Source organism: Stegostoma tigrinum, unplaced genomic scaffold, assembly GCF_030684315.1.
Source record: "Stegostoma tigrinum isolate sSteTig4 unplaced genomic scaffold, sSteTig4.hap1 scaffold_659, whole genome shotgun sequence".
In the NCBI taxonomy this organism is placed as follows: domain Eukaryota; kingdom Metazoa; phylum Chordata; class Chondrichthyes; order Orectolobiformes; family Stegostomatidae; genus Stegostoma; species Stegostoma tigrinum.
The window spans coordinates 1-23,426 of NW_026728599.1; the positions used below are offsets into that span (position 1 = coordinate 1).

At 55.4% G+C, this 23,426-nt stretch overlaps 1 protein-coding gene across 2 annotated transcripts; it reads right to left on the reverse strand.

Annotated features, from left to right (window-relative positions):
• Positions 1 to 331: 331 nt before the first annotated feature.
• On the reverse strand, positions 332 to 19,606 carry LOC125450503 (sulfotransferase 1B1-like). Of its 2 annotated transcripts, none has more exons than XM_059644286.1 (6): positions 19,492 to 19,599; positions 14,137 to 14,375; positions 13,161 to 13,289; positions 4,740 to 4,837; positions 1,179 to 1,305; positions 332 to 503 (listed from the first exon to the last, which is right to left on the reverse strand). In XM_059644286.1, exons 2-6 carry the CDS (start codon positions 14,309 to 14,311, stop codon positions 400 to 402), a joined length of 633 nt encoding a protein of 210 aa, XP_059500269.1. In that variant the 5' UTR covers positions 14,312 to 14,375; positions 19,492 to 19,599; the 3' UTR covers positions 332 to 399. The 2 variants fall into 2 exon arrangements, with proteins under 2 accessions (XP_059500269.1, XP_059500268.1); XM_059644285.1 differs by having other exon boundaries at positions 340 to 503; positions 14,137 to 14,399; positions 19,492 to 19,606.
• Positions 19,607 to 23,426: the final 3,820 nt, after the last annotated feature.

Sequence of the window (23,426 nt, forward strand, 5' to 3'; positions counted from 1 at the left end):
CCACCCAGTCTAATCCCACTCTGCCCCCTCACACCCCGCACCCTCTAATATCCCACCCAGTCTATTCCCAATCTGCCCGACCCTCACACCCCGCACCCTCTAATATCCCACCCAGTCTAATCCCACTCTACCCCCTCCCACCCCACACCCTCTAATATCCCACCCAGTCTAATCCCCCTCATGCCCCTCACTCCCTGCACCCACCCAGTCTTTTCCCACTCTTCCCCCTCACACCCCGCACCCTCTAATATCCCACCCAGTCTAATTCCACTCTGCCCCCTCACTCCCCACTCCCTCTAATATCCCACCCAGTCTAACCCCTCACTCTCCCATTTCTCTGTGTCCACCACGTGGACTGGAACTCCCTGCATTGAGATGGCCCATGTGTGACAGCATTGCTTATGGAACCTCTTGGATGTCTTCGTAGAAAATGTAGAGAATGGGGTGTTCATCCTTGACCTGCCACCAGCCTTTCACATGGTCATGCCAAAGGCCATAGGCCACTGCAAGACATGAGGGTAGGAATGTCAGAACATGAGGAATTCGGGCAGGAGTGGGCCATTTACCCATCGACCCTACTCCATCATTCAATAAGATGGTGGCTGATCTCTTTCTGCACTCGGCTCCAATTACCCACCCTGTCACTGTAACCCTTCGCTTCTTGATGGTTCAAAAGGCTGTCTTCAATGGGCAGTGTTACAGGGGGGCACGGGGAGAGCGGGGAGGGGAGAATGCGAAGGGGGAAGGGAGGAGGGGAGACGGATGCAGGGGAGAATGCGAAGGGGGCGGGGAGAGGAAAGACAGAGGTGGAGAGAGACTGATGGTGAGACAGACAGGGCGAGAGTGAGGGACGGGGAAGAGATCGAAAGACAGAGGGAGGGATGGAGAGAGAGATGGAGAGAGTGAGGGAGGGTGATAGATACAGAGATGGAGGGGTAGTGTGTGGGGGCAGGGAGAGAGGGAGGGGGTAGAGAGAGAAAGAAAAATGGGGACAGATACAAACAAAGAGGGTACAGAGAGACAGAGGGGAGAGTAACACACGCCCTGTCACACTCACACACACTCTAAGACACACACATATGCTCTCTCTCACACACTCTCAAACACAAACACAAACATTACTGAGTGGGTTCTTCCCGTTCAATCTCTCTGAACCTGAATTCACTCTCTGTACCTACCATTTCCCTGGAGATACTTCTGGAAATATTCCTCCCAACTGCCTGGTTCCGGTTGGATCTTGGTCATTCGTTCAAAGTGGAAGTAAGAGACGAGATTGTCCTTGGCATTTCGGGCGCAGTAGATTATCTGAGGAGATAGGGTTGGGGGGATGTTGGTGGAGAGGGTATAGGGTGTCAGGTTGTGTGTCCCTGCTACAAAACCCACCGTCCAACTGGCATTGACTCCAGACTGAACCAGAGCTGCACCGTATCAATCCTGCAGCTACAGGAGTGGGTCAGAGGCTGGGAATCCTGCAGCGAGTAACTCCCGTCCTGACTGCCCCCCCCACCGCTAAAGCCTGTCCCACTATTGACACGGGCAGGAGCGGGAGGAAACACTCCCCACTTGCCCTGAACAGCTGCGACAGCACTTGGGAAGCTCTTCACTGTCCAGGGGCAAAACAGCACCACCCCCTCCCACCAGACACCAACCCCTCCAACACTCCCTCCCTCCCAACACAACCGCAGCAGTGTGTACTGTCTACAAAACCCACTGCACACACACTCGCATGCACTTGTGCACACACACGCACACACACTCCTACTCACACACACTAACGGACACACTCCCACACATTTGCACACACACACACTCTCACACACACAACCTGACACACACACTCTCACTCTCACACACATGCATATACGCACAATCCCACTCACACACACACTCCCACACAGACACACATTCTCACCCACACGCACAGATGCACACACATTCCCACACACACACATTCCCACACACACACAGACATAGAGCAATACAGGCCCTGCACCGAACTTTTACCCTAATCCTAAGGTCTATCTAACCTCCACCCCTACCTTATCCTACCATCCTTATGCCTATCTAGTAGCCGCTTCGGTGCCCCTAATGAGGCCGACTCCACTCCCCTCTCCAGCAATGCATTCCACGCCCCAACCACTCTCTGAGTAAAGAACCTACCTCAGATGTCTCTCCTGTATCTACCTCCACTCACTTTAAAACCACACCCCCTAATAATAGCTACCCCCACCCTAGGGAAAAGTCTCTGGCTGTTCACTCTATGTATACCTATGATCACTTTGCACACCTCTATCAAGTCACCTCTCATCCTTCGTCGTTCTAAAGAGAAAAGCCCTAGCTCTCTCAACCTTTCCTGGTAAGACCCTCCCTCCGTTCCAGGGAACATCCCGGTAAATCTCCTCTGCACCTTTTCCAACGCTTCCGCATCTTTCCAGTAATGAGGCGAGCAGAACTGGACACAATACTCCAGATGTGGCCGAACCAGGCTTTTGTATAGCTGGAGCATAACTTCACGGCTCTTGAACTCAATCCCTCTATTAATGAAATCTAACACACTGTACGCCTTCTTATCAACTCTATCCACCTGGGTGGCAGCTTTCAGGGAACTGTGGACATGAACCCCAAGATCCCCTGCTCCTCCACATTGCCAAGAAACTTTCCGTTAACCCTGTATTCTGCTTTCAAGTTTGTCCTTCTGAAATGAATCACCTCACACTTTTCAGGGTTAAACTCCATCTCCCACTTCTCAGACCAGCTCTGCATCCTATCAATGTCCCTTTGTAACCTAGAACGGCCCTCCGCCCTATCCACAACGCGACCCACCTTCGTATCGCCCGCGAACTTCCTAATCCACCCGTCCGCTCCTTCATCCAAATCATTTACAAAAATCACAAATAGAAGAGGACCCAGAACAGATCCTTGTGTTACACCACTCGTAACTGAGCACCGTGTTGAATGTTTTCAGTCCACTTCCACCCTTTGTTTTCTGTGGGTCAGCCAATTCTGAACCCAATCTGCCACATTTCCCCCTATCCCATGCCTCCTTACCTTCTGCATGAGCCTACCATGGGGAATCTTATCAAACGCCTCACTTAAATCCATGTACACCACATCCATTGCTCTGCCTTCCTCCGCATGATCGTGAATCCTGTCTGACAGAGCCCTTTCCAAGAGTTTGCCCAACACTGATGTGAAACTAACTGGCCTGTAATTTCCAGGGTTATCCCTATCCCCTTTTTTGAACAAGGGAATGACGTTTGCCTCTCTCTAATCTTCCGACACTGTACCCACTGACAGTGAGGGTGAAAAGATCATCGCCAAAGGCCCTCAATCTCTTCCCTCGCTTCCCATTTGAATCCTTGGATAAATCCCATCAGGCCTGGGGGACTTATCTATCTTCAAGTTGCTCAAAATTCCTAGTACATCCTCCTCACTAACATCGACCTCCTCTAGCTGACCAGCCTGTTTCACACTGTCCTCCCCTACAACTAGGTCCCTCTCGGCTGTGAATACCAAAGAAAAGTATTCATTCAGGACCTCTGCTATCTCTTTAGGCTCTGTGCACAAATTCCCTTTTACAATCCTTGATCGGCCCCACCCTTTCTCTGGTCATTCTCTTATTCCTCACGTATGTGTAAAAAGCCTCGGAGTTTTCCTTGATCCTGTCTGCAGAGTTTCCTCATGACCCCTTATAGCTGTCCTAAGCCCTTTCTTCAGCTCCTTCCTGGATAACTTGTATCCCTCTGGAGTCTTTTCCAATCCTTGTTTCCTAAACCTTACATAAGCCTCCTTCTTCCTTTTAACTAGTTGTTCCAATTCTCTCTTGGAACCAAAGCTCCCTCACTCGACCACATCTTCCCTGCCTGCTGGAGACAAACATATCGAGCACACGCAGTATGCATTCCTTAAACAATCTCCACATTTCTATCGTGCTCTTCCCTGCCAGCATCGGTTCCCAGTTTACCTCACCCAGTTCTTGCCTAACAGAATTGTAATTACCCTTCCCCCAGTTATAAACCTTACCCTGCAGTATGTACCGATAGTTTTCCATGACTATTGTAAAAGTAACAGAGTTATGATCGCTACCGCCAAAATGAGGAACTCACATACGCATATGTGCACACACAGACACACACAAGACACACACACAGAGATACACACAGACACACACAAGACACACACACAGAGATACACACAGACACACACAAGATGCACACAGACACACACAAGACACACACACACAGATACACACAGACACACACAAGACACACACACAGATGCACACAGACACACACAAAAATGCACACACATGCACACAGACACACACAAGACACACACACAGATGCACACAGACACACAAAAATGCACACATAGATGCATACGTGCACACAGACACACAGATGCATATGTGTACACACCCACAGATGCATACGTGTACACACACAGATGGAAACATTCACACAGACACATACGTGTACACACACACACACAGATGGAAACATTCACACAGACACATACGTGTACACACACACATGCAAACGTGCACACAGACACATGCATGCACACACACAGATGGAAACATTCACACAGACACATACGTGTAAACACACAGATGCAAACGTGCACACAGACACATACGTGTACACACACAGATGGAAACGTGCACACAGACACATACGTGTAAACACACACATGCAAACGTGCACACTGACACACAGACCCCCAGCCTGACTGTGTACCTTGCAGTTCTGCTCGAGGAAGGATTTGGGAACCAGCTGGAAGGGAAGATGTGTTTTTATCACCTTCGGGGAGGTCATCTCAGCCAGGCTGTCTATCCCTGAGGGAGGGGGGGGGTAATACAGCGGAATGCAGGTCGGGGGTGGGGGTGGATGGGCAGGTAGGAAGGGGACGGGGTGAATACAGAGGAACACACAATGTTAGGGTCTGACCCCCCCCCCCCGGGGTGGTTCGCAGCCCTATTCCCCCGCCCTCCTCCTTTTACCCACCCCATGACCTCACCCTCTCAACCTCCCCCTCATCCTCCCCTTCCCTTTCCCCTCACATTCTTCTCCACTCACCTTTCCCTCAGCCTCCCCTCATCCTGCCCTCCCTCTCCACTCACAGACCCCTTCACCCTCCCCTCCCTCTCCCCTCAACATCCCTCTCCCCTCTTCCTCACATTACCCCCTCCCTCTCCTATCACATTCCCCTCCACTCACAATCCCTCCCCTTACATTCCCCTCCTCACGTTGCCCCTCGCCGAACTTTCACATTCCTCCTTCTCCTTTCCCCTACTCACCTCTCACATTACCCCCCTCCCTCTCACATTACCCCCCTCCCTCACACATTCCCCTCCCTCTCAGATTACCCCCCTCCCTCTCACATTCCCCCTCCCTCTCACATTACCCCCCCTCCCTCTCACATCACCCCTCCCTCTCACATTACCCCCTCCCTCACACATTCCCCTCCCTCACACATTCCCCTCCCTCTCACATTACCCCTCCCTCTCACATTACCCCCCTCCCTCACACATTCCCCTCCCTCTCAGATTACCCCCCTCCCTCTCACATTACCCCCCTCCCTCTCACATCACCCCTCCCTCTCACATTACCCCCCTCCCTCTCACATTACCCCTCCCTCTCACATTACCCCCCTCCCTCACACATTCCGCTCCCTCTCACATTACCCCCCACCCTCACACATTCCCCTCCCTCTCAGATTACCCCCCTTCCTCTCACATTCCCCCTCCCTCTCACATTACCCCCTCCCTCTCACATCACACCTCCGTCTCACATTACCCCCCTCCCTCTCACATCACACCTCCCTCTCACATTACCCCCTCCCTCACACATTTCCCTCCCTCTCACATTCCCCTCCCTCACACATTCCCCTCCCTCTCAGATTACCCCCCTCCCTCTCACATTCCCCCTCCCTCTCACATTACCCCCCTCCCTCTCACATCACACCTCCCTCTCACATTACCCCCCTCCCTCACACATTCCCCTCCCTCTCACATTCCCCTCCCTCACACATTCCCCTCCCTCTCACATTCCCCCTCCCTCTCACATTCCCCTCCCTCTCACATTACCCCCCTCCCTCTCACATTACCCCCCTCCCTCTCACATTCCCCTCCCTCTCAGATTACCCCCCTCCCTCTCACATTCCCCCTCCCTCACACATTCCCCTCCCTCTCAGATTACCCCCCTCCCTCTCACATTCCCCTCCCTCTCACATTACCCCCCTCCCTCTCACATCACACCTCCCTCTCACATTACCCCCCTCCCACACACATTCCCCTCCCTCTCACATTCCCCTCCCTCACACATTCCCCTCCCTCTCAGATTACCCCCCTCCCTCTCACATTCCCCTCCCTCTCACATTCCCCCTCCCTCTCACATTACCCCCCTCCCTCTCACATCACCCCTCCCTCTCACATTACCCCCCTCCCTCTCACATTACCCCCCTCCCTCTCACATCACCCCTCCCTCTCACATCACCCCTCCCTCTCACATCACCCCTCCCTCTCACACCACCCCTCCCTCACACATTACCCCCTCCCTCACACATTGCCCCCCTCCCTCATACATTTCCCCTCCCTCACACATTCCCCCCTCACACATTCCCCCCTCCCTCACACATTTCCCTTTCCTCACATTCCCCCCTTCCCTCACACATTCCCTCTCCCTCTCACATCACCCCTCCCTCTCACATTACCCCTCCCACACACATTCCCTCTCCCTCTCACATCACCCCTCCCTCTCACATTACCCTCCCACACACATTCCCTCTCCCTCTCACATCACCCCTCCCTCACACATCACCCCTCCCTCTCACATCGCCCCTCCCTCACACATCGCCCCTCCCTCACACATCACCCCTCCCTCTCACATTCCCCCTCCCTCTCACATTCCCCCTCCCTCACATTACCCCCTCCCTCACACATTAACCCTCCCTCTCACATTACCCCTCCCTCACACATTCCCCCTCCCTCGCACATTCCCCCTCCCTCTCATATTACCCCACCCTCACACATTACCCCCTCCCTTTCACATCACCCCTCCCTTTCACATCACCCCTCCCTTTCACATCACCCTCCGTCTCACATCACCCCTCCCTCACACCACCCCTCCCTCACATTCCCCCTCCCTCACACATTACCCCTCCCTCACACATTACCCTCTCCCTCACACATTACCCTCTCCCTCACACATTCCCCCTCCCTCACACATTCCCTCTCCCTCACACATTCCCTCTCCCTCACACATTCCCTCTCCCTCTCACATTACCCCTCCCTCTCACATTCCCTCTCCCTCAAACATTCCCCCTCCCTCACACACTCCCTCTCACATTACCCCCCCCACACATTCCCCCTCCCTCTCACATTACCCCTCCCTCACACATTGCCTGTCCCTCTCACACCACCCCTCCCTCACACATTACCCCCTCCCTCACACATTGCCCCCCTCCTCACACATTCCCCCCTCACACATTCCCCCCTCCCTCACACATTTCCCTTTCCTCACATCCCCCCCTCCCTCACATATTCCCCCTTCCCTCACACATCCCCCTCACCCTCACATTCCCCCTCCCTCACACATTCACCCCTCCCTCTCACATTCCCCTCCCTCTCACATTCCCCCCTCCCTCACACATTCCCCCTCCCTCTCACATTCCCCCTCCCTCACACATCACCCCTCCCTCACACATCACCCCTCCCTCTCACATTCCCCCCTCCCCCATACATTCCCCCCTCCCTCACACATTCCCCCTTCCATCACACATTCCCCCCTCCCTCACACATTCCCCCTTCCATCACACATTCCCCCCTCCCTCTCACATTCCCCCTCCCTCTCACATCACCCCTCCCTCACACATCACCCCTCCCTCTCACATCACCCCTCCCTCTCACATTACCCCTCCCTCACACATCACCCTCCCTCACACATCACCCCTCCCTCACACATCACCCCTCCCTCACACATCGCCCCTCCCTCACACATCACCCCTCCCTCTCACATTACCCCTCCCTCACACATTACCCCTCCCTCTCACATCACCCCTCCCTCTCACATTAACCCTCCCTCACACATCACCCCTCCCTCACACATCACCCCTCCCTCTCACATTCCCCCTCCCTCTCACATTCCCCCTCCCTCTCATATTACCCCCTCCCTCACACATTACCCCCTCCGTTTCACATCACCCCTCCCTTTCACATCACGCCTCCCTCTCACATCAGCCCCCCCCTCACATTACCCCTCCCTCACACATTACCCCTCCCTCACACATTCCCCCTCCTCTCACATTCCCCCTCCCTCTCACATTACCCCTCCCTCACACATTCCCCCTCCCTCACACATTACCCCTCCCTCACACATTACCCCCTCCCTCACACATTCCCCCCTCCCTCAAACATTCCCCCTCCTCACACATTACCCCCTCCTCACACATTCCCCCTCCCTCAAACATTCCCCCTCCCTCACACATTCCCCCTCCTTCACACATTACCCCCTCCCTCTCACATTCCCCCTCCCTCTCACATTCCCCCTCCCTCAAACATTCCCCTCCCTCACACATTCCCCCTCCCTCACACATTCCCTCCCCCTCCCTCATTACCCCTCCCTCTCACATTTACCCCTCCCTCACCCATTCCCCGTCCCTCACACATTCCCTCTCACATTATTCCTCCCTCACACATTCCCCCTCCCTCACACATTCCCTCCCCCTCCCTCATTACCCCTTCCTCTCACATTTACCCCTCCCTCACCCATTCCCCCTCCTTCTCAGATTAATCCTCCCTCTCACATTCCCCCTCCTCTCACATTCCCCTCCCTCACACATTCCCCCTCCCTCTCACATTCCCCCTCCCTCACACATTCCCTCTCCCTCACACATTCCCTCTCCCTCACACATTCCCTCTCCCTCACACATTACCCCTCCCTCTCACATTCCCTCTCCCTCACACATTACCCCTCGCTCTCACATTACCCCTCCCTCTCACATTACCCCTCCCTCTCACGTTCCCTGTCCCTCAAACATTCCCCCTCCCTCACACATTCCCTCTCACATTACCCCCCCCACACATTCCCCCTCCCTCACACATTCCCCCTCCCTCTCACACCACCCCTTCCTCACACATTACCCCCTCCTCACACATTACCCCCTCCCTCACACATTGCCCCCTCCCTCATACATTTCCCCCTCCCTCACACATTCCCCCCTCACACATTTCCCCCCTCCCTCACACATTTCCCTTTCCTCACATTCCCCTCCCTTACACATTCCACCCTTCCTAACACATTCCCTCACACATCCCCCTCCCTCACACATTCCCCCTTCCCTCACACATTCCCCCTTTCCTCACACATTCACCCCTCCCTCTCACATTCCCCCCTCCCGCACACATTCCCCCTCCCTCTCACATTACCCCTCCCTCTCACATTACCCCTCCCTCACACATTACCCCTCCCTCCCACATTACCCCTCCCTCCCACATCACCCCTCCCTCACACATCACCCCTCCCTCTCACATTACCCCTCCCTGTCACATTCCCCCTCCCTCCCACATTACCCCTCCCTCACACATCACCCCTCCCTCTCACATCACCCCTCCCTCTCACATCACCCCTCCCTCTCACATCACCCCTCCCTCACACATTACCCCTCCCTCTCACATTACCCCTCCCTCACACATTACCCCTCCCTCACATTTCACCCCTCCCTCTCACATTACCCCTCCCTCACACATCACCCCTCCCTCACACATCACCCCTCCCTCTCACATTCCCCTTCCCTCACACATTCCCCTTCCCTCACACATTCCCTCCCCCTCCCTCATTACCCCTCCCTCTCATATTACCCCCTCCCTCTCACATTCCCCCCTCCCTCTCACATTCCCCCTCCCTCACCCATTCCCCCTCCCTCACCCATTCCCCCTCCCTCACCCATTCCCCCTCCCTCACACATTACCCCTCCCTCTCACATTATCCCTCCCTCTCACATTCCCCCTCCTTCTCACATTCCCTCTCCCTCACACATTACCCCTCCCTCTCACATTATCCCTCCCTCTCACATTCCCCCTCCTTCTCACATTCCCTCTCCCTCACACATTACCCCTCCCTCTCACATTATCCCTCCCTCTCACATTCCCCCTCCTTCTCACATTCCCTCTCCCTCACACATCACCCCTCCCTCTCACATCACCCCTCCCTCTCACATCACCCCTCCCTCTCACATCACCCCTCCCTCACACATTACCCCTCCCTCTCACATTATCCCTCCCTCTCACATTATCCCTCCCTCTCACATTACCCCTCCCTCTCACATTACCCCTCCCTCTCACATTATCCCTCCCTCTCACATTCCCCCTCCTTCACACATTACCCCTCCCTCACACATTACCCCTCCCTCTCACATTCCCCCTCCTTCACACATTACCCCTCCCTCACACATTACCCCTCCCTCTCACATTATCCCTCCCTCACACATTACCCCTCCCTCTCACATTATCCCTCCCTCACACATTACCCTCCCTCTCACATTACCCCTCCCTCTCACATTCCCCCTCCCTCTCACATTCCCTCTCCCTCAAACATTCCCCCTCCCTCACACATTCCCTCTCACATTACCCCCCCCACACATTCCCCCTCCCTCTCACATTACCCCTCCGTCACACATTACCCTTCCGTCACACATTACCCTTCCGTCACACATTACCCCTCCCTCACACATTACCCCTCCCTCTCACATTCCCTCTCCCTCTCACATTCCCTCTCCCTCTCACATTCCCCCTCCCTCTCACATTCCCCCTCCCTCTCACATTCCCTGTCCCTCTCACATTCCCCCTCCCTCTCACATTCCCTCTCACATTACCCCCCCCACACATTCCCCCTCACTCTCACATTCCCCCTCCCTCTCACATTAACCCCTCTCTCACACATTACCCCTCCCTCACATATTACCCCCCTCCCTCACACATTACCCCCTCCCTCACACATTACCCCCTCCCTCTCACATTCCCCCTCCCTCTCACATTCCCCCTCCCTCACACATTACCTCTCCCATTACCCTCCCTCATTACCCCTCCATCTCACATTTACCCCCTCACATTTACCCCTCCCTCACACATTCCCCCTTCCCTCACACATTCCCCCCTCCCTCACACATTTCCCCTCCTTCACACATTCCCCCTCCCTCACTCATTCCGTCTCCCTCACACATTCCCTCTCCCTCTCACATTACCCCTCCCTCTCACATTCCCTCTCCCTCACACATTCCCTCTCCGTCTCACATTACCTCCTCCCTCACACATTACCCCCTCCCTCACATGTTCCCCCTCCCTCACACTTTCCCCCTCCCTCACACATTCCTTCTCCCTCACACATTCCTTCTCCCTCTCACATTACCTCCTCCCTCTCACATTACCCCTCCCTCTCACATTACCCCTCCCTCACACATTCCCTCTCACAATACCCCTCCCTCTCACATTACCCCCCTCACATTACCCCCCTCACAGTATCCCCTACCCTCACACATTGCCCCCCTCCCTCAGACATTTCCCCCCTCCCTCACACATTCCCCCCTCCCTCACACATCACCCCTCCCTCACATATCCCCCCCTTTCCAATTCCCCCTCCCTCACACATTTCCTCTTCCTCACATTCCTCCTCCCTTACATATTCCACCCTCCCTAACACATTCCCCCTCCCTCACACATCCCCCTCACCCTCACATTCCCCCCTCCCTCACACATTCCCCCCTCCCTCACACATTCCCCCCTCCCTCACACATTCCCCCTCCCTCTCACATTCCCTCTCCCTTTCCCATTTCCCCCTCCCTCACCAATTACCCCCCTCCCTCCCTCACATTACCCCCTCCCTCCCTCACATTACCCCCCTCCCTCCCTCACATTCCCCCCCTCCCTCCCTCACATTCCCCCTCCCTCTCACCTCCCCCTCCCTCTCACATTACCCCTCCCTCAAACATTCCCCCCTCCTTCTCACCTCCCCCCTCCCTCTCACATTCCCCATCCCTCACACCTCCCCGCTCTTCCTTACCTTCCCTCTTCCCCTCAGCCTCCCCCTCACCTATCCCTCACATTTCCACTCCCTCATTCACATTTTCACGGTCCCCTTTCCCCTTAGCACCCCCCATCCCATTGCCCCTCTCCCCACCATCCCATCGCTGGTCCACCCCTCTTCCCACTGCCTCCCCCTGTCAGCCCCTTCCCCCATCCCATCGCTCCCACCCGTCCATTCCATCGCCCTTCTTCCCACGTCCCATCGCCACCCCACCCCCATCCCATCGCCTTCTCTCTCCCCGTCCCATTGCCCCCACACTTCCCCTGTCCTTTTGCCCCGCACCCACCCCATCCCATTGCCCCCTCCCCTGCCCATTCGCCCCCTTCCCCCCCATACCATCACCGCCCCACCCCCGTTCCATTGCCCCTCCCCCTGTCCCATTGCCCTCCCCGTCCCATCACCCCCACCCCCATCCCATTGTGCCCTCCCCGTCCCATCACCCCCACCCCATCCCATCACCCCTTCCCTACTGTCCCATCACCCCTTCCTCCCATCCCATCACTGCCTGACTCCCTGTCCCATCGTCCTTCACCCGTCCCATCGCCCCCTTCCCTGTCCATTCGCCCCTTCCCCCCCATACCATCACCATCCCATCACCCCTCCCCCATACAATCACCGCCTCACCCCTTGTCCCATTGCCATTCCGACTGAACCATCACCCCCATCCCATCGCCCCCTCCCTGTCCCATCGCTCACACCCCATCCCATCGTCGCCACACCCCCCCTTCTCATTGCCGCCCCAACCCTCCTTGCCATTGCCCCTCTCCATCATCCCTCTACTCCCTGCCCCCCGCTGTCGGTGCACACCCCTCCCATTGCTCCACTCACCCCTGCCCTGTCAGCCTTCTACCCACTTTCCAGTTGCCCCCCCAACCCCCATGTCCCGCCATCTCCCCCATCCTCTCTGTTCCTTCGCCCTCTGATTCCCCCATTCCATCACCCCCTACCCCGTCCCATCACCCTCATCCCATTCCATTGCCCCCCCCCCCCCGTCCATCACCACTCCCTTCTGTCCCATCATCCACTTGCCCCACCAACTCCATCCCGTCACCCCCCCCCCTCCCAGGGTCAGACTCTCACCAGAGGGCAAGAGGCCCCTGAAGCTGAACTCGAGGAAAGGAATCCTTAAGTGGATTGGAGCCCGGCCGCATTTCGCACGGCCCCCGTCGTGGAGGATGGCGTCCACAATCTCCTGGACCCAGGTGGTACCTGACCGAAGCGGTGGGGGGTGGGGGGGTAGCGGTGAGAATGCAGAGAGATGGATCTGATTAAACACAGGGAACAGAGAAGATTGGGGGGGGGAGTCAGTGTAGGGTTGGGGGATTAGGAAAGGCCTGAGGTGGAGGGGCTGAATGGTGTACTGTACCTGTGCAGGGGGTGTGGGAGGGTGATGGATGGGTTCCTCCTGTGTAACAGCATCAGGGTGTGGGACCTAAGGTCAGGGCTGTATGATTGGGGGTGGGGGAGGTGGGAGATGGGGTGGGGTGCATGTGGGAAGGTGGGTGACGGGCTATGGCGGGGAGGTAGGAGTGGGGCAAGGTGGGGACAGGGTGGGGGGAGGTGGGTAATGGGTGGATGTGTGTGTGTGCGCGAGATTGTGTGGAGTGGAGAGTATAGGTGGTGGTCTAGGGGTGTGTCAGTGGGAGGATGTGGGGTGGGTTTGTATGTAGGGGATGTGTGGTTGGGACTGTGTGTGCAGGAGTGGGTGTGTGTTTGTGTCGTGGGGTGTGTGTCGGAGTGGGTGGGTGTGTGTGTTTGTGTCGGGTGTGTGTCGGAGTGGGTGTGTGTGTGTGTTTGTGTCGTGGGGTGTGTGTCGGAGTGGGTGGGTGCGTGTGTTTGTGTCGGGTGTGTGTCGGAGTGGGTGGGTGTGTGTGTTTGTGTCGGGTGTGTGTCGGAGTGGGTGGGTGTGTGTGTTTGTGTCGTGGGGTGTGTGTCGGAGTGGGTGGGTGCGTGTGTTTGTGTCATGGGGTGTGTGTGTGTATCGTGGGGTGTGTGTTGGAGTGGGTTGGAGTGGGTGGGTGTTTTGGGGGGGGAGTTGCGGGTGAAGAGCCCTCACCTGACTTGGGGTAGGTGACGACCAGGAGATCCCGTGGATCCGCTTGGTAACTCTCCACCGCTGCCCAGTTCTCGATGAAGGCTTCAGACATGGCGACACCGTGTAGGGAGACCAGTCTCGGTCTCTCAATCTGCTGCTCACCACCGCCTCCTGCTGGATCCTGCGCGCTGCTCATGGCTGTTTGACCAGGAGGCAGGCTCCGTCTGTTTGCAAACTCTCTCCCCCTCTCCGTGTCACCACTGACAGAAATAACAGGGACTCCTCTGTCCACACAATTTCATGGCAACATGGAGTCAAAGTTCATTGAAAGTGGACTTTAGAAAATTGGCTGTGTGTGTGTGTCTCTGTGTGTGTGTGTCTCTGTGTGTGTGTGTCTCTGTGTGTGGACGCGAGTCTGTGTGTGGACGCGAGTCTGTGTGTGTGAGAGACTGTATGTGTGAGATTGTGTGTATGTCTGACTGTGTGCGACTGTGTTTCTGTGTGTGTGACTGTGACTGTGAGATTGTGTCTGTCTGTGAGACTGTATGTGTTTGTGTGTGCACGTGTGTCTGTGTGTGAGGCTGAATATGTCTGTCAGTATGTGTGTGTACCTGTCTGTGTGTATTTCTGTGTGAGACTGTGTGTGCTTCTGTGTCTGTGTGAGACACTGTGTGTGTGAGACTGTGTGTAGTTCTGTCTGTGTGAGACTGTGTTTCTGTGTGTGTGACTGTGTGTGAGTGTCTGTCTGTGAGACTGTATGTGTGTGTGTGTGCGTGCACGTGTGTATGTGTGAAGCTGAATATGTCTGTCAGTATGTGTTTGTACCTTTCTGTGTGTCTGTCTGTGTTTTTGTGAGACTTTGTGTTTCTGTGTCTGTCTGAGACACTGTGTGTGTGTGTGTGTGTGTGTGTGTGTGTGTGTGTGTGTGTGTGTGTGTGAGAGAGAGACTGTGTATGTGTACGGGTGTCTGTGTGTGTGTGAGAGAGAGAGACCGTGTGTGTGTCTGTCTCTCTGTGTGAGTGTGTGTGTGTGTAAGAGTGACCCTCTGGGGAGTGAGGGGGTCCCACTGCACGGGGGACAGTGCTCTGTGTGTGTCAGAGCGACTCCTCCCCTACTCTGCAAACACTCACTCAGATACACACTCAGTATACACACCTTCTCTGTCTCTCTCTCAATCCCCTGCACCCTCCCAGACATACCCTCTCACACACACGCACACCTTTATCTCTCACACACCCTTCTTTCTATCTCACACACTCCACCCCCCTCACACACACACTACCTCTCTCTCACACACACTCCCCCCCCGTCACATACACTTACCCCTCTCTCACATACATTCCCCCCTCACGTACACTCCCCCTCTCTCTTACACGCACACCCCCTTTCTCTTACACACACACCCACTGTCTCTTACACACATTTCCCCCTCTCTCACTACCCTCCCTCTCTCTCACATACACTCCCCCCTCTCTTTCACACACTCCGCCTCTGTCACACACGCTCCTTCTCTTTCACATACACTCACTGTCTCTTGGTCACACACTCCCCCTCTCTCACACATACAGTCCCCCCCACCACAAACACTCAGTCTCTCTCACACACACTCCCCCCTCTCTCACACACACTCCCCCCTCTCTCACGCATACAGTCCCCCCCACCACATACACTCAGTCTCTCTCACACACACTCCCCCCTCTCTCACACACACTCCCCCCTCTCTCACACACACTCCCCCCTCTCTCACACATACAGTCCCCCCCACCACATACACTCAGTCTCTCTCACACACACTCCCCCCTCTCTCAGACACACTCCCCCCTCTCTCACACACACTCCCCCCTCTCTCACACACACTCCATCCCTCTCACACACACTCCCCTTCTCTCACACACACTCCCCCCTCTCTCACACACACTCCCCCCTCTCTCACACACACTCCATCCCTCTCACACACACTCCATCCCTCTCACACACACTCCCCTTCTCTCACATACACTCCCCTGTTTCTCTCACGTAGACACCCGCTCTCTCTGACACGCACAACCCCTGTCTCTTACACACGCACACCGACTCTCTTACACACACACCCCCTCTCTCTCACTACCCTCCCTCTCTCACGCATACACTCCCTCCCACCACATACACTCCCTGTCCCTCTCTCACAGTCCCCTTCTCACACATACACTCCCCCCTCTCTTTCACACACTCCGCCTCTGTCACACACGCTCCTTCTCTTTCACATACACTCACTGTCTCTCGGTCACACACTCCCCCCTCTCTCACACATACAGTCCCCCCCACCACATACACTCAGTCTCTCTCACACACACTCCCCCCTCTCTCACACACACTCCCCCCTCTCTCACGCATACAGTCCCCCCCACCACATACACTCAGTCTCTCTCACACACACTCCCCCCTCTCTCACACACACTCCCCCCTCTCTCACGCATACAGTCCCCCCCACCACATACACTCAGTCTCTCTCACACACACTCCCCCCTCTCTCACACACACTCCCCCCTCTCTCACACACACTCCCCCCTCTCTCACACACACTCCCCCCTCTCTCACACACACTCCCCCTCTCTCACACATACAGTCCCCCCCACCACATACACTCAGTCTCTCTCACACACACTCCCCCCTCTCTCACACACACTCCCCCCTCTCTCACACACACTCCCCCCTCTCTCACACACACTCCCCCTCTCTCACACATACAGTCCCCCCCACCACATACACTCAGTCTCTCTCACACACACTCCCCCCTCTCTCACACACACTCCCCCCTCTCTCACACACACTCCCCCCTCTCTCACACACACTCCCCCCTCTCTCACACACACTCCCCCTCTCTCACACATACAGTCCCCCCACCACATACACTCAGTCTCTCTCACACACACTCCCCCCTCTCTCACACACACTCCCCCCTCTCTCACACACACTCCCCCCTCTCTCACACACACTCCCCCCTCTCTCACACACACTCCCCCTCTCTCACACATACAGTCCCCCCCACCACATACACTCAGTCTCTCTCACACACACTCCCCCCTCTCTCACACACACTCCCCCCTCTCTCACACACACTCCCCCCTCTCTCACACACACTCCCCCTCTCTCACACATACAGTCCCCCCCACCACATACACTCAGTCTCTCTCACACACACTCCCCCCTCTCTCACACACACTCCCCCCTCTCTCACACACACTCCCCCCTCTCTCACACACACTCCCCCTCTCTCACACATACAGTCCCCCCACCACATACACTCAGTCTCTCTCACACACACTCCCCTCTCTCTCACACACACTCCCCCTCTCTCACACACACTCCCCCCTCTCTCACACACACTCCATCCCTCTCACACACACTCCCCCCTCTCTCACACACACTCCCCCCTCTCTCACACACACTCCCCCTCTCTCACACATACAGTCCCCCCCACCACATACACTCAGTCTCTCTCACACACACTCCCCCCTCTCTCACACACACTCCCCCCTCTCTCACACACACTCCCCCCTCTCTCACACACACTCCCCCCTCTCTCACACATACAGTCCCCCCCACCACATACACTCAGTCTCTCTCACACACACTCCCCCCTCTCTCAGACACACTCCCCCCTCTCTCACACACACTCCCCCCTCTCTCACACACACTCCATCCCTCTCACACACACTCCCCTTCTCTCACATACACTCCCCCGTCTCTCTCACATAGACTCCCCCTCTCTCTGACACGCACAACCCCTGTCTCTTACACACGCACACCCACTCTCTTACACACACACCCCCTCTCTCTCACTACCACCCCTCTCTCACGCATACACTCCCTGTCCCTCTCTCACACAGTCCCCTTCTCACACATACATTCCACCCTCTCTTTCACACGCACTCCCCCTCTCTCACATACACTCCTCTCTCTCACACGCACTCCCCCCATATCTCACACACATTCCTCCTGTCTCACGCACAGTCTCTCTCACGCGCACACACTCACTCTTTCTCACACACACTCTTTCTAACACTCTCACAAACACACCCACTCACACATGCGCACACAATCTCTCACACAATCTCTCTTACACATGAACTCACACACACACTCCATCTCTCTCTCACACACGCGCGCTCTCTCACGCACACTCCATCTCTCTCACTCACACATTCTCTCACTCACACGCTCTCTCTCACGCACGCTCGCTCTCTCACACACACACTCCGTCTCTCTCTCTCACACACTTTCTTACACTCTCACACACACCTGCACTCACACATATACACTCTCCATCTCACACAAACTCACTTTCTCTCACACACTCATTCTCACACTCTTCACACGCACACGTTCTCACTCTCACTGCCTCTCTCACACACACTCTATCTCTCTCTCTCTCTCACACACACTTTCTTGCACATACTTGCCCCGCTCTCTCACATACATTACCCCCCTCACGTACACACATTCTTTCTCACACATACTTTCTCACACTCTGTCATACAGGCACTCTCATGCGCACCCACTCTCACACACACTCATGCACTCTCACACATTCGCTCTCTCTCACACACACTCTCTGTCACACACACAGACATACAGTCTCTCCCTCTCACACACACACTCTCACACACTCTCTCACGCACACACTCTCACACACACTCCCTCTCTCTCACACACACTCATGCACTCACACGTTCGCACTCTCTGTCACACACACAGACATACACTCTCTCCCTCTCACACACACTCACTCCTCACACACTCTTTCTCACATTCTCTCCCACACAGCTACTCTCTCACATACGCACACTCTCTCTCTCTCTCACGCGCACACACGCGCACACACACACACACACACACACACAGACATTCTCTTTCACTTGCACACTGCCTCTCTCACATGTAGTCTCATACATGCACTCTGTCTCTCTCCCACACACATACACGCTCTCTCACATACACACTGTCCTCTCACAGACACACACACTCCCTCTCTCTCTCACACACACTCCCTCTCTCTCTCACACACACTCCCTCTCTCTCTCACACACTCCCTCTCTCTCTCACACACACTCCCTCTCTCTCTCTCACACACTCCTCTCTCTCACACACTCCTCTCTCTCACACACTCCCTCTCTCTCTCACACACCCTCTCTCTCACACACACTCCCTCTCTCTCACACACACTCACTCTTTCTCACACTCACTCTCACACACACACTCATACATACACATGCACTCATACAACCTCTATCTCACACATGCACTCACACTCATTCTCTCTCTCACACACATACTCCGTCTCTCTTTCTGTCTCTTACACAACACACACACACTCTTCCACTCCCCATTACTTACCAGTAGAAGAGAGCTCTCCTTTGCTTTCAGCTGTGTTTGAGGAAGTTGCCGAATTTTACCAGGACCTAGCCGCTGGAGAACGGGTTAAAGCTGTTGTGGAGATCACCAACTCTGGTGTTGACCAATTGCCCTGTTTGCAGAAACTATCTGTGTAAACACGCCAACCATGACATTGCGGTTTCAGACCTCACCTACAACATATGCTGCTCCCAGATGTTGCCCCCCACCGCATCCCCTCTACACCTTGACCCAACGCTGCTTAACTACCCCTCATCAAACTGTCACAGGGTCAGTGCTGAGGGAGCGGGCATTGTAGGAGGGTCAGCGCTGAGGAAGTGGGTACTGTCGAAGGGTCAGCACTGAGGGAGCGGGCACTGTGGGAGGGTCAGCACTGAGGGAGCGGGCACTGTGGGAGGGTCAGCGCTGAGGGAGCGGGCACTGACAGAGGGTCAGTGCTGAGGGAGGTGAACATAGAACATTACAGCACAATACAGGCCCTTCGGCCCTCGATGTTGTGCTGACCTGTCATACCAATCTGAAGCCCATCTAACCGACACTATTCCATGTACGTCAATAAGCTTATCCAATGATGACTTAAATGTACGTAAAGTTGGCGAATCTATTACCGTTGTAGGCAAAGCGTTCCATTCCCTTACGACTCTCTGAGTAAAGAAACTACCTCTGACATCTGTCCTATATCTTTCACCTCTCAATTTAAAGCTATGCCACCTCGTGCTCGCCGTCACATCCTAGGAAAAAGGCTCTCCCTATCCACCCTATCTAACCCTCTGATTATTTTATATGTTTCAATTAAGTCACCTCTCAACCTTCTTCTCTCAAACGAAAACAGCCTCAAGTCCCACAGCCTTTCCTCGTAAGACCTTCCCTCCATACCAGGCAACATCCTAGTAAATCTCCTCTGCACCCTTTCCAAAGCTTCCACATCCTTCTTATAATGCGGTGACCCGAACTGTACGCAATACTCCAAGTGCGGCCGCACCAGAGTTTTGTACAGTTGCAGCATAACCTCTTGGTTCCGGAACTCGATCCCTCTATTAATAAAAGCTAAAACACTGTATGCCTTCTTAACAGCCCTGTCAACCTGGGTGGCAACTTTCAAGGATCTGTGTACATGGACACCGAGATCTCTCTGCTCATCTACACTGCTAAGAATCTTACCATGAGCCCTGTGCTTTGCCTTCCGGTTACTCCTACCAAAGTGCATCACCTCACACTTGTCTGCATTAAACTCCATTTGCCACTTCTCACCCCAGCTCTGCAGCTTATCTATGTCTCTCTGCAACCTACAGCATCCTTCGTCACTACCCACAACTCCACCGACCTTAGTGTCGTCTGCAAATTTACTAACCCATCCTTCTACACCCTCATCCAAGTCATTTATAAAAATGACAAACAGCAGCGGATCCAACACCGACCCTTGCGGTACACCACTAGTAACTGGTCTCCAGGATGAACATTTCCCATCAACTACCACCCTCTGTCTTCTTTCAGCGAGCCAATTTCCGAGCCAAACTGCTATATCTCCCACAATTCCATTCCTCCGCATTTTGTACAATAGTCTATTGTGGGGAACCTTATCGAACGCCTTGCTGAAATCCATATACACCACATCAACCGGTTTACTCTCATCTACCTGTCTGGTCACCTTCTCAAAGAACTCAATAAGGTTTTTGAAGCACGACTTTCTCTTCACAAAACCGTGCTAACTACCCCAATCAATTTATTCTTTTCTAGATGATTATAAATCCTATCCCTTATAACCTTTTCCAACACTTTACCAACAACTGAGGTAAGGCTCACTGGTCTATAATTCCCAGGGTTGTCTCTACTCCCCTTCTTGAACAGGGGAACCACATTTGTTATCCTCCAGTCATCTGGCATTATTCCTGTAGACAATGACAAGTTGAAGATCAATGCCAAAGGCTCGGCAATCTCCTCCCTGGCTTCCCAGAGGATAAATCCCATCTGGCCCAGGAGACTTATCTATCTTCACCCTCTGTAGGATTTCTAATACCTCTTCCTTGTGAACCTCAATCCCACCAAGTCTAGTAGCCTGTATCTCAGTATTCTCCTCGACAACATTGTCGTTTTCTAGAGTGAATACTGTTGAAAAATATTCATTTAGTGCTTCCCCATCTCCTCTGACTCCACACACAACTTACCACTACTATCCTTGATTGGGCCTAATCTTACTCACGTCATTCTTTCATTCCTTAAATACCTATAGAAAGCCTTAGGGTTTACCCTGAACCTATCCGGCAACAACTTCTTATGTCTCCTCCTGGCTCTTCTGAGCTCACTCTTTATGTCTTTGCTGGCTACTTTGTAACCAGGTGGCACTGTCGGAGGGTCAGTGCTGAGGGAGCGGGCACTGTCGGAGGGTCAGCGCTGAGGGAGCGGGCACTGTCGGAGGGTCAGTGCCGAGGGAGCGGGCACTGTCGGAGGGTCAGGGCTGAGGGAGCGGGCACTGTCGGAGGGTCAGCGCTGAGGGAGCGGGCACTGTCGGAGGGTCAGTGCTGAGGGAGGGGACACTGTCGGAGGGACAGCGCTGAGGGTTCGGGCACTGCCGGAGGGTCAGTGCTGAGGGAGCGGGCACTGTCGGAGTGTCAGCGCTGAGGGAGCGGGCACTGTTGGAGTGTCAGCGCTCAGGGAGCGGGCACTGTTGGAGTGTCAGCGCTGAGGGAGCGGGCACTGTCGGAGGGTCAGCGCTGAGGGTTCGGGCACTGTCGGAGGGTCAGCGCTGAGGGAGTGGGCACTGCCGGAGGGTCAGTGCTGAGGGAGCAGGCACTGCCAGAGGGTCAGTGCTGAGGGAGCGGGCACTGTCGGACAGTCAGCGCTGCGGGAGCAGGCACTATCGGAGGGTCAGTGCTGAGGGAGTAAGCACTGCCGGAGGGTCAGCGCTGCGGAAGCGGGCACTGCCGGAGGGTCGGTGCTGTTGGAGGGACAGTGCTGAGGGAGGGGTTGCTGTCGGAGGGTCAGTGCTGAGAGTGGACACTGTCAGAGGGTCAGCGCTGATGGAGCGGGGCACTGTCGGAGGGTCAGCGCTGAGGGTTCGGGCACTGTCAGAGGGTCAGTGCTGAGGGAGTGGGCACTGAGGGAGGGTCAGTGCTGAGGGAGCGGGCACTGTCAGAGGGTCAGCGCTGAGGGAGCGGGCACTGTCAGAGGGTCAGCGCTGAGGGAGCGGGCACAGTCAGAGGGTCAGCGCTGAGGGAGCGGGCACAGTCAGAGGGTCAGCGCTGAGGGAGCGGGCACTGTCGGAGGGTCAGCACTGAGGGTTCGGGCACTGTCGGAGGGTCAGTGCTGAGGGAGTGGGCACTGAGGGAGGGTCAGCGCTTAGGGTTCGGGCACTGTCGGAGGGTCAGCGCTGAGGGAGCGGGCACTGTTGGAGGGTCAGCGCTGAGGGTTCGGGCACTGTCGGAGGGTCAGCGCTGAGGGAGCGGGCACTGTCGGAGGGTCAGTGCTGAGGGAGCGGGCACTGCCAGAGGGTTAGTGCTGAGGGAGCGGGCACTGCCAGAGGGTCAGCGCTGAGGGAGTGGGCACTGTCGGAGGGTCAGCGCTCAGGTAGTGGGTATTGTCGGAGGGTCAGCGCTGAGGGAGCGGGCACTGTCGGAGGGTCAGCGCTCAGGTAGTGGGTATTGTCGGAGGGTCAGCGCTGAGGGAGCGGGCACTGTCGGAGGGTCAGCACTGAGGGAGTGGTCACTGTCGGAGGGTCAGCGCTGAGGGTTCGGGCACTGTTGGAGGGTCAGTGCTGAGGGAGTGGGCACTGAGGGAGGGTCAGCGCTGAGGGTTCGGGCACTGTCAGAGGGTCAGTGCTGAGGGAGTGGGCACTGAGGGAGGGTCAGTGCTGAGGGAGCGGGCACTGTCAGAGGGTCAGCGCTGAGGGAGCGGGCACTGTCGGAGGGTCAGCGCTGAGG